Genomic DNA, 12,589 nt, shown 5'->3' with positions numbered 1-12,589 from the left:
CATACACACAGCCAAAAATTGGCAATCTTGGAAACTTTTCATACAAGAGGAAGTCAATGCTAGAAATCAAGAAAGACGAAAAAAGATGTGATTATATAGCTGCAGTGCTGTTTGCTATTACAAACCGAGGCACCTCTCAGCAATTACATTTCAGCTACTGCCAAGTCATCAAATGAGATTAACATGCTCAAGTTGGATTTGCTTGGTCATCCATCGCTTGCCAAACTGAGTTTGCTGACTTGTGACATGCCAAGTAATAGCTTGCTTACTTTCATCATTTACCAACTTCAGCCACTTGCTGAAATGTTGCTAGCTCAGTTGTCGTTTGCTCAATTCACAACCGCTGACATGTAGGAGACAATCGTTGCCCAGTATGCCTATCGCTATTGCCATTAAGCTGCAGTCTGCAAGTGCCACTTACCACTAGTCCTGTCACCAGGGTTACCAGATACTCAAGCTATAGTAAGGCCAAATTCACTATAAAATAAGGCCAAAAAATGCCAAATTTTTTATTTACTTCTATTAAGGCTTAACGATCAAGCATAACAGAAAATAATTTAACACTGTCAGAGCATAATGACCGGTTTGTTTGGTACAATATATTTGTACTGTATACAATTTTTCGTAGAAGACAAAATAAAAGGTTTCTCTCTCTCGTTTGCATAATCTGTTTAATAAACAATTACCGTAGTAGCAGAAAAACTAGAAACCACTATCACTTTAATTCATCATCAGTATGCCTTACTTACTGCATACTTACTCATTTTCAATACTTGGAGAATAGGCTATACCTTAACGGTTAAGTTGCTATTTTTGCAAAGTTGTTTGTTATTGTTTGTTTGTTAAAGTTGTTTGTTATTGTTTGCAAAGTATTTTTAAAAAGTTTGCAAAGTTGCTATTTTTGGCCGATGTTTTCAGCCATGTAAACCAACTGAATAGTTCTATGCAAGGAAAAGAGAAACTATTTTTTGATGTTTCGGAAAGTATTGATGCATTCAAACGTAAAATAAAGCTGTGGATGCATCGAATGAAAAGTTGGAGATTAGCTGCTTTCCCAGGATTGAACTTATTTGTGGAAGAGAAAGATATCAATTTGGGCGTCATTCTTCCCATCTTTCTTGAGCACTTCAACACATTTCTTTCTGAATTGGATCGTTATATTCCTTCCAACGATTATTGCAGGATCTTTAATTGGGTTCGGAATCCTTTTCAGGTGTCAGCGCTAGAACTTCATTCAGATATGGACTGCATTGCTGAACAGTTGCTTGAATTGCAAAGCCGACAGATGTGGAAAGACAAGTTTAAAAAGGCTTCTTTGACTCAATTTTGGGCAAATTTGCAGTCGATGGAACTTAGTCTTTCAGATCTTTGCAAGCAAGCTGCAACAGCTCTTTTGCCATTTCCAACCACATACCTGTGTGAATCTGGCTTTTCAACTCTGACGATGATCAAAACGAAGTATCGCAATAGACTTCAACCGGAAGATGACATCAGATGTGCACTGACAACCATAATTCCGGAATTCGATAAACTTGTCAGGCAAGTTCAAGGACAAGGCTCTCATTGAGTGTGTGTTGAGTGAAAAACAGTGCTTGCTTCCTTCGTTGATACCGTATTAAACTCTCTTGGATAGAAATAAAAAAAAAACTATTTTTCGTTAATATATAGCTTGAGTCCGCGGATATATAGGCGAGCTTGAGAATAGTCCGTGGGTCAAAAAGGTTGAGAACCACTGCATTAAAATATAACTGTTTCTGATAAAATTGGTTCTTTAACCGGTCAAAATTTGTAGCCATAAAAAGGGCCAAATAAGGCCAGATTTTCTGGCCTTATTTGCATCAACTTTTTTAAGCCAACTGCAATTAAAAAAGGCCAGATTTGTGGAATTTGGCTTAAAAAAAGGCTATCTGGCAACTCTTCCTGTCACTGCAATAGTGCAATTTCTTCTTTTTCAACGCTTCACTGGCGTTTCTCGCATCACTTTCACTTGATTGGTAACGCCTAGAACATCACACAACTAAGGCGAACGGAAAAATTGAAAAAAGAAAACTAGATGCAAAATTAAACATCTCGCTTTTCCTTTCATCACAAGTATAAAAGCATGATATAACTATGATAAAAGTTATGATAAAAGTTGTATAACTATGATAAAAGTTGTCTGATGTTCTAGGTTTTTCCCACTTGATTTGGTGAAAACAATGTTTACAGTTTCAACTCAGAAATACTATTTCAAACTTATGATTCATTTTTAGAAATAACATTTTTTTTGATGAATAGGCTACTGTGTGATGAAAACGCTTGCGCAACGTTCGAAAGATGTTGGTTAAACACCGTTTGAAAGCAGTAGAATATGTTTTCATCAATCATCAATCATTTTATTTTTCATCATTAATGCGTCCGGGACGAAAAAAATATTAACTACAAAAATCGATATAGACCTACCAGCACGTTAATGAACGGGAAAAGGTGGAAAAACCTTGAAAGGTTTAAAACGTGCCTGAATGGAAAATCATGTAGTAGGCTAGGCTATATATCAGTAGTTAGCACGGCCACAAGTTTTGAGAAGTAGAAAGACACTTTATGTCATGCCAAGTTGTAGCTGTCTGACTCGATAATTGTATGCAGTAGCAGTACCTTACGTTACTTCCAGTGGTCTTCTTAGTTGCATTTGCAAGTAACAAGTAAGTAATTTGTATGTGGTAACTTGTCACTTCTCCAGTGTCACAGTGGGTGGACTCAAAATACAAAATTGCTAAACCTGGCAACACTCGCATAACAAAGTTTTGTGTTGCCAGATCAATTCTTAATTAACTCAGGGTCAGCGTTGCGGCTGCTAGAAGAATGATCTCTTTCCAATTTGTGAAAATGCCCCAGGTCTTGGGGACAAAGTATTGATTTGGCAAAGTTCCAGGTACTTTAAATTGCAGTGAAGCGTAAGAATTTGGCATATAAACAGATGAAAACCTTTTTTGAGGCCACTTTAATCTGAAAAAAAAGAAATATGGAAGCTGATCAAGCTGCGATGGTTCGGCTCTCAGGGTGTGCGCTTGAAAAATGAATTTCAAAATTTCTATACATTCAGCGGCACCTAATATATTGAATAATTCCCTGCAATAGTACTTCATCAACGATGAGCGACAAATGTGAAATAAATTTGTAGAACAATGTGAATGCCGAAATGCAAAAAGTTTACAACTGGTTGAAGCTTAATAGATTATCGTTAAATTTCTCAAAAACTGAATACATGCTAATAACAAATAAAAAACACATAAAAAATTTTAACATTAACATTGGTAACACAAGCATTCAACAAAAAGACCAAATAAAATACCTTGGCGTTTACATAGATAACAAATTAACATGGAAATATCACATAGATACAATTTGCGGAAAAGTAGCAAAAGGTTCATGGGCGTTGCTAAAACTCAAATTATGTCAGCACAGACACTTTAAAAGATGTGTATCACGCTTTGATTTACTGTCATTTGCAATATTGTATATCAAGTTGGGGAAGGGCCTGTGACAGTGTACTGGATCCATTAATAAAATTACAAAAAAAAGGTTATAAGAACAATTACAAAGCAAAATTACTATGCTCACACTAATTTTTTATTTTTCAAAATGAACATCTTGAAACTAAAAGACATAGCCTACATAACATTGAAATAAAAAAACATACCGGTATGTACAAAGTTCATATGAATCAGGATCCATCTACGTATTGTGATTTATTTACAAATGCTTCATCCATTCATCAGCATAACACAAGATATCAAACAAGCAACAACTATTTTATAAATAGATCAAACACAGAATTTGGCAAAAAGTCCATGCAGGTATTGGGACCAATGGTCTGGTCAGAGGTTCCAAGTAGGCTAAAAAACTTATCATTTTATTGTTTCAAAAAAGAGATCAAAACGTTAATTTTGCAAAGGTACAGTGCATCGTAAGTGATATGTTAGGGTAACACTAAAAGGCGGAAATGCGAAAGCGCGGAAATAAGCCGAAATAACTTTAGAATTAAAATAGTCAAAGTATTTAATGATCTCACAATTGCTTCTAAATAATATCTTTCAATGATATTTCAACATAAGAAAATGCTCGGTATTGAGTTGTGGCTAAAAATCGCATTTCCGCTTTTTCCTATTTCAATAAATTCCATTAAATTTCGAAATTTACTCCAATAATTGTGGAATTAAAACAGTCAAAGTATTTAATGACCTCACTATTGCTTCTAAACAATATCTTTCAATGATATTTAAACATAAAAGTAGGTTCGGTGGTGAGTTGTTGTTAAAAATCGCATTTCCGCCTTTTTCCATGTTGCAACATTTCATTCTTTCATGATAAAGTTATCGCTATGTTAAACAATATGGACGCCAAGATCGTAGTTCCGCGTTTTCTACATCGGCATTAAATCGCTACTTCTGCGGACAATACGCTATTTCATGCCCGGCTTATTTCCGCCTTCCGCATTTCCGCCTTTTAGTGTTGTCCGATATGTTATGGAAGCCAACTTGTCAGTTTCATATGCAATATAACATGTTCAGTCGGAAACTTAATTGATTAAACTCTGCTTGCTTCTTGTGTTTAGGCGTACGTTATCTTAAATATGTTTTTTTTTTTTTTTGGTGCGTATGTTGAAGCGCGGGAATGTTTTAACGTTTTATTTTATTTTTAAAGCTTATTTTAAATGGCAAAATCGTCATTTCCGTAGGGTGACAATTGACCAGTAGACCGTATTGTCATCTCGTCTCCCTGTCGGTATGGGAAATTGTGTAACTTTTGCATTGTGTATATTACTGTACTTGCATATTTTTCAAACATGTACCTATGTTCCTGTTACTGACAAATAAAACATTGATTGATTGAACTATCGTATCGGAAATTTCACTCTGTCAATCTTGGTAACTAAGCATGCGTCAGTAGTTTAAACTTCTACAACCGCTTTACAAGCATTCGAAACTGCCAAGAATAAACCACAAGAGCTTTGTCAATCCGAAAAAAAAAATTCAAAACTAACCAAACCAAAAAAAGTGTTGGCAATTCACTTGATCTTGGTGGCATTTGGCAACACTTCTCTATTCAAACTCCAAAGTTCCACAACAATGAACGATCTCTGGCTCCACTTGTCACTGAAATTTTTTCTCTTTTGAGGATATTTAACTTTAAAATTTATTATTGAGAAAATCAAGAGGAAAACCTAGATTTCACGAGAAAAATAAAACAATATGCAAGTTTGTCAGATGTTGTAGGTAGCAGATTGTGAGTATAAAAGTTGAAAAAGGGGGTGCTAAGACTGATCCCTTTGTCAAGTTTTGGCAGTGGCTATTTGATCGGCGCCGGTCTTTGAATCTGAAACACTATTTGACCGGTCATGACGTCACTACACAGGCACTTTTTTCTCTTTCAAAGGTGCTAAGGATAAAACTCTGTTGTAGCAAAGTTCCATAACGTTTTGATCATGTGGTTGTCAGGAAGTTTTCGGAGTTATTGAAATTGGATTTTATTTGTTCAATTTTAAATCATTAGAAAATTGTTTTCAATGTCATACTTTAGGATACAAAGTTGCAAATTTTAAATACATTCGGGTGCAACCTAATTCGTACCATGAACAATTCGTACCGTCAGTTCGTACCTTGAAAAGATCGAGAAAAAAAATTAAAAAAAGCCGAAGTCGCTGATCGCAGTTTCCGCAAGCATTTTAAAATTTTTCCCCTGAAAAGATCGAGAGAAAAAGTAGCACAAAGCCGAAGTCGCTGATCGCAGTTTCCGCAAACAAACAAACTGAAAAGATCGAGAGAAAAAATAGAACAAAGCCGAAGTCGTTGATCGCAGTTTCCGATAGAACAAAGTCGAAGTCGCTGATCGGAGTTTTCGCAAACAAACAAACTGAAAAGATTAAGAGAAAAAAATAGAACAAAGCCGAAGTCGCTAATCGCAGTTTCTGTTTTTACGCAAACATTTTAAAATTTAAACATTTTAAATGGGTTAGGGTGTTTCCACAAACAAACAAACTGAAAAGATCGAGAGAAAAAAATAAAACAAAGCCGAAGTCGCTGATCGCAATTTCCATTTTTCTGCAGTTTCCGCAAACATTTTAAAATTTCCGGTAATGATCCTAAGAGTTTGTCGAAGTCGCTGATTGCAGTTTCCGCAAACATTTTAAAAGGGTTAGGGTTGATCGGAGTTACCGCAAACATTTTAAAATTTCCGGTAATGATCCTAAGAGTTTTTGTTTGTTTGCAGAAACTCCAATCAACGACTTCGGCTGTTTTAAATTTTTTCTCTAGATCTTTTCAAGGTACGAGCTGACGGTACGAATTGTTCATGATACGAATTAGGTTGCATCCAATACATTCAACATTCATGTCAAGATTGCACAAAGTCCATTTTACTAGTATGACTTAGTTTATGTTCATACAGTATTATACCATTCTTTCCTGCATTGTTGTGTTACTGTTTTGAATAACCTAGAGTAGTTATGGCCACTGGAGGAGCGGTCAGTTCTAAGGAACTGAATCAATTTAAAATGAAGTCAAGAAAAAAGAATTTCAAAAAGCAAAAACAAAAGTTATTTCGAGCAAATGAACCATTCATCAGTGTATTTATGTGGGGAGTGAATCATACTGTAAGTTTTCTTGGTTAGTTTATAGTTTTATTGTTGTACTGGAGATTTTGAGCTTTGTTTATATATATGTTTTTTAATTTAAATGTTGCTTTGTACTTGGCATTAGTATTTGTGTAAAATTGCTACTAAAGTTATAAAACTGCTATTGGAGTTATTAATTTTTGCATCTACTGGTAGCCTATGTAATCTTCTCTTTGATCTTCAACAGTCTATGTTGTCTAACTTCAACAACATTTTATATTAATAATGTAATTTTATATTTCAGATCAAAGAATTATCATGCTTACGAATGCCGTTAATGTTGATGCCTGATGATTTCAAAGCATATTCCAAAATTAAAGTTGACAATCACATCTTCAACAAGTAAGTAAGAATTCTATAATGTCTTGTCCTGTAGAACAAGTGAGAAGTAAGTAATGAGTTGAGATGATAAATTTAAATTCTTGAAAAAATTGTTCTGGTTGACATCCTATCTCTTCAGTTTCCTTCTGTGATTGGGTCTCCAGTCTTGCATTTCCTATGCCATTTCGTATGATCCTAAAGATGTGAGCCATTTTTTTAAAACATGCCTTGGTAAAAAATATGGCTTTAAAAACAAATTTATTTTGATGAGGAACTACCTTCAATAAACAACCTGAAAAATTAAAATCCCGAAACAGACTTTTATAGTTCTGATGAAAACAAGGCAGCTATATTCCTATAAGTTCACCTGTGGCAGATGACTCAATACACACTCCCTAACTAGCTTGAAACAACATTCACATACGATTTACATTTAACTAAGTTAAAACTAATCAAATTTTAACTTATAAATGCAGCTTTGCAGTTCTGCGTTTCCTTGCATTTTCACGCTTCTTTGTGCGGTAATGACTACCGGTATTGAAAACCTTTGTAGCTTGAAGCATGTATGAAATTATTGCAAGCAGGTACAAAACACAAACAAAAGTTGAAAAAAACGTATGACATCTGTAGTCATGTGCTTCATCTAGGTGTGATCCTATTGTTTCCAGATCTTGGTAAAGATGTCCATTGTCCAACCAATCTTGTTTTAGTGAGTTGTGACCATATACTTCTGTTTTTCTTGGACAATCCATTAAATGCGACAAACATTAACTGACTAAACTTTCACCAGTGACTGTGTTCATCTTGATATTAATATATCAATATTTTTTTGACCTTTTGAGTTTAAGGTGGCTCACAGCATGTTTGGGTTAACACAACAAGTTTTATGCTAGTGCAATATTAACTGGAGATTATATCCTCTTGTGCATGTTTTTGGCGTGACAAGAAACATTTCATATATATTTGTTCAATTTTTATTTTTTTAGAGAAAATCTTCCCAGCCATTTTAAAGTGAAAGAATACTGCCCTTTAGTCTTCAAAAGATTGAGAGAAATATTTGGAATTAACGACAAAGACTACGTGGTATCATGATCTAAATGTAACTTTATTAACAGAGTGGCTGGCAACAGTCAGTTGGTCGACTTCTGTAATAAGGAAGGCTGCTTTTATATACATGTTTTTGTACATTGTAGATGTGATGTTTTCCGGTTTACAACACTTATGATTTGAACGGAAGTTTTATTTATTTTTAGAATTCTCTATGTGTTAATCAACCAATCAGAGTGGAGGGCAAAGGTCGGTCTCGATCGAGGTTTCTCCACTCATGCGACAGGCGATTTGTTATAAAGACTTTGACCAGTGAAGACATTGTAGAAATTCATGGTTTTCTACCGAAATATCATCAAGTGAGAGTCCACTGTAAAACACTGCCAGTACAAGTACCTTAATTTTAAACATAAAAGCATGTAGATAACACGTAGTAGAAATTATTACATTAGCTCAACTAGTGTGGTGTTAATGAACTTGCTTGCATATTTACTTTCTGTTGCAACAAATTATTTGTGACATTTTTGTGTACAAGAAGTTTACGGTAGATGATTAAGGTTTTGCTTTGTTGTCTGAGGAAAGGTATATCGACTGAACGCAATGCCGTGCCTTAATACTTTTTTGCCTGGGACCACGGTGATGTCGTGTAGTTAACTTTTGTGTTCAATTGATTTTATGTTCAATTGAATATACAGTAATCAGTATTAAAAAATATACTACTCTACAAATGCTGCTAACTGAAAAAGCAGAAACCGTTATGAGATGATTATCTTTAATCACAAAATGATTAGTTTGTTGTCGAGAACAACCGAGAAACTTTGCTTCCCCAATACCTTGGAATGTATAGACTGACATTGAATGCCACCGAACACTACTTGATCGTTATGCGGAATATCTTCAGTTCACAGTTCAAATCCCACAAGAAATATGACTTAAAGGTGTGATATATTATTGTTGTATTTATGTTAGAAACTATTGTCGGTATTGTTTGACCACAATTGATTGCAAAGTTTGTAATTTTTAGCTGCATTATATGCATAATAATAATTCTTTGAGAGTAACCTATTTCTTGTCTTAACGCCATTTCCATCTAACTTGCAACAACATGATCTTTAACTGTAGAACTACAATGCCTTTTACTTTTAAAACTAGGTTATGTTTCCTTCCAATATCGATGTACCTTTATGCTAGCAATATAAGTGGCATGGTCAGGGATTATTCTAATATGGTTCACTCGTTATTTGTTTTTATTGCTCCAGGGTTCGACGGTACAACGAGAAGCCAGCCCGAAAGAAAAGATGAAGGAATTTCCAACTTTTAAAGATAACGATTTCGTGAAAGACAACGTCAAGATTTATTTGAACCCAGAATTTCGAGCTGAGTTTTTAGCTAAGCTGAAAAGAGATGTGTTTGTAAGTCGCTTGCTGTTAGTAGAACAACTTACTTCTCTTACTTTGTATCATCTGGTTTGCTTGAAAAAATGTAATAAAGTGTGATTCATTTTTATAGAATCAGACGCCATGTTTGTTGTGTACTTTTAGTTTTTAGCATCATTGAAATTGATGGACTACAGTCTTCTCGTTGGCATACATGATTGCACCCGTCCTGATCGTTACGGCGACCACGTACAAGGACTATATGACGAGACAAACGGGCAGTTGGAAGGAAGTCCTGTTGAAGACGATATCGGTAAAGTGTTGGAACTAAGTATTTATCAATGCAAATATATTTTTAATTTAATAGGAATTAGATTGTTTTTGGAATTGAATACAAGGAACTTAGGAGTGCGATAAGTTTTTTTCCAACGAGCTGACGTCGAATGTTTACAAAGTACGAGTCGCGCTAACTGGATTATTTTCTAAGATTTGACACGGGTTGCTCAATTCATTCAGTGACATTATTGTTTCAGTGACCCCATACACCCCACCGGGTTCACCAAACGGCGGGGAGTCACCTAGAGGCGACTCACCAACAGAAGACGACTCAGTCCATAGCTTCTACCGTGTGCCATGCGACTCAAGTAAGTTGCACATCAGTTCTTTATTTCTCCTCTCCATTAAACAGAATATGATTACTTTTGCTTTCTTTAGATTCACCTAAATCGGAGGTTTACTACATGGGCTTGATCGATATCTTGACACAGTACGACACCAAAAAGAAAGCTGCTCATGCCATGAAAACTGCTAAGCACGGGGTGAGATGACTAATTATGTGGAAAATATTGTTGCCATTTATGAAGCTTCACTTTTTGTCACGCAGTGTGGTTCGTTATTTAAACTGTAGTACTATTGCTTTACGGCGATTCTTTCTAAATTTTCAATCCTTATCTTCAGGCTGGTGCTGAAATCTCCAGCATCCAACCGGCGCAATACAGCAAGAGGTTTTACGAGTTCATTTGTGACCGTGTAGTCAGTCCAGTTGCAGAGGAGGAATAAAGAATTTCTTTCTACGTCAACTGCTCTAAAGTTATTCGTTTACTAAATGATACTGCTTTAGTGTTCTAACTTAAAACTATATCGCAGATGCCCCTCGAGCATGCACGATTGCACGTCCTAGTTATTTTATTCGATCAACTTTGACTTGCAAATGCACTAAGTTTCGTATTGATATGTAAGGCGCTAGTCTGGTCACAGTGCACATTGTCCCGCTGTTTCCTCTTTTATATGCAGTTGTATTTCTCATAGATTCAATGTAATCGGTATGTATTCCGATATCTTGGTTGGCACTGTATGGAAGCGTGTATTAGCCCACGAAGTTCACGATGATTTTTTAAGCTTACAACCCTTCCGTTTCATTGCATGACATTTCTGTTATTAACATAATCGGACAAACAAGTTCAGCTTCAAACCATTGACATTTTGTAGGATGAAGCAACATTGCCTGTCGAGAAATATGTAAAATTTGATGTTTTAGAATGGTTTGGAACCGTTTTATTGGCTCCAAAGTTTTTCTAGTTTGATGCTGACAAAACAAATTACTTTTGCGAGCTCCGTTTTCAACCACTGCTCTATTGCTGCAGTTTCTGAGATAATCTTTCGAAACGACTAATATTTGAAGGTAGTTAACCTAACAGCTATGTAAAGTAACGTTATCACTCTGCCAGGCAACCACTCATATTAGGTGTTCTTCCTGTATCGTGCTCACAAAAGAACGAGTGTTCCTTTGCGAAAGGCAAGTCACTTAATAACATTGAATATTCTCCCGCTGTATACCAGTGCGTTCGAGTTCCTATTTAAACACTGTCATTGCTTTGTTAGTTTTTCACCGTCAAGGTTTTGGCACGACATCTGGAACAGACAATTGTGTATACCACTCTCCTAACAAAATGTGATGTCCTTGTGACTTAGTTTTGCTTGGTTAGGCAATTTGCAGAGGCATATACCAGCCTACTGTGAAAGTAGCGTGCTCTAGCTACCGCTACAATATCCTAAAAGAGCGACGCTCCCGGTACCAGTCGATAAAAAGTAACGTGTTACCGCTACAAGTAGCCGGCGCTTCCGCTATTTCTACGTGCAGCTTTTTGTCTTAAACTGACATTGAAGGTTGTACTCAACCTTGTAAGGTCGAGGTAGCGGTGAACACGAATTTTGTTTCAAATTCATTTTTCAAAAATAATTGCAGATTATTTTCAACGCTTTGAACCTTCTAGCTTGTGTAACTACGCCAGTGTTTAACACCAATATTTCTTGAAAAAGATAACAATTTTGAATGTGAAAGCAGCGGATAGCAAAACGCTACCGCAACACAGGTAACAAAGTATCGCCTTTACTAATCTAGCGCCGCTGTCTTCACTACCCACCGCCACCACCTCTGGCAATGTGATTGGTGGTTCAGGCTTTATAGCCAATGCCTCCACTAGCTTGACTCAGTTCTGCCACTTCATTCGGTAAACTACAAAGAGTTACTGAATTGTGAATTTTTCATGTAGCGAGTGTTTTTCAAGTACTGCAACATAATCAAGACACCCGTTGTTAATTTACATTTTGTGTTTTCAAGATGTGGAAGACATATTTTGTAAAAGTTTTGCGTTTGAAAAGAAATAAACTTCACGTTTCCCAAATCAAATCTTTTTTTAATGTAATGGGTGACTGGGTTTATCTTTCATCGCGGCACCAGCTTTTTAAGCTATTGCCTAAATTTTCTACTTGTGTTCCCTGTACTTTTATGTGTGTTGCATTGTGATCATTTGATTTGTCACTCACCTTTCGATTCAAGTATTTGTGTTGTTGATCAAGACTATATTTACAAATCAAAACCAAGGTTAATAAATTTGTCAGAATCGTAGCTACGGTTTGCTTGCTGTCAGCTTTTGTTTGATCACTTTTGCAAAGAAATAGCTACGAAATCATATGATACTGGCCGATAAAAAGTTGAACTTTCCACCAAAAGATCAATGCTTGCACTCTTTGGGTCAAATGATATTGGTTTGTCATTTGTCTACAATAGTCTTCAAATTAAACTTTTCTGTCAAAATCCGTTATACTGTATTTCAGACCAGGGATATCCAGGCACATGTCAGGTTGGCGCGACCCCGGTGGTGTCGAGTGATCTTGGCGCTGTTTTGAACCG

At 35.9% G+C, this 12,589-nt stretch overlaps 2 protein-coding genes across 2 annotated transcripts; both read left to right on the top strand.

The window, feature by feature from the left end:
* Nucleotides 1-943: 943 nt before the first annotated feature.
* Nucleotides 944-1,567, top strand: LOC145776122 (protein FAM200A-like). The gene has a single exon (XM_082587526.1). It carries the CDS (start codon nt 944-946, stop codon nt 1,565-1,567), a length of 624 nt encoding a protein of 207 aa, XP_082443652.1.
* Nucleotides 1,568-6,429: 4,862 nt separating this feature from the next.
* Nucleotides 6,430-12,487, top strand: LOC145775093 (phosphatidylinositol 5-phosphate 4-kinase type-2 alpha-like). The gene is made up of 10 exons (XM_082586290.1): nt 6,430-6,631; nt 6,897-6,994; nt 7,960-8,056; nt 8,227-8,379; nt 8,812-8,958; nt 9,280-9,432; nt 9,562-9,709; nt 9,930-10,040; nt 10,111-10,214; nt 10,354-12,487. The coding sequence occupies exons 1-10, from the start codon at nt 6,485-6,487 to the stop codon at nt 10,453-10,455; spliced, it is 1,260 nt and encodes a 419-aa protein (XP_082442416.1). The 5' UTR covers nt 6,430-6,484; the 3' UTR covers nt 10,456-12,487.
* Nucleotides 12,488-12,589: the final 102 nt, after the last annotated feature.

This window comes from Aplidium turbinatum, chromosome 8 (assembly GCF_918807975.1).
Source record: "Aplidium turbinatum chromosome 8, kaAplTurb1.1, whole genome shotgun sequence".
NCBI lineage: Eukaryota > Metazoa > Chordata > Ascidiacea > Aplousobranchia > Polyclinidae > Aplidium > Aplidium turbinatum.
Note: the sequence above shows the minus strand (reverse complement) of the source record. Positions and strands in the feature narration are given on the sequence as shown.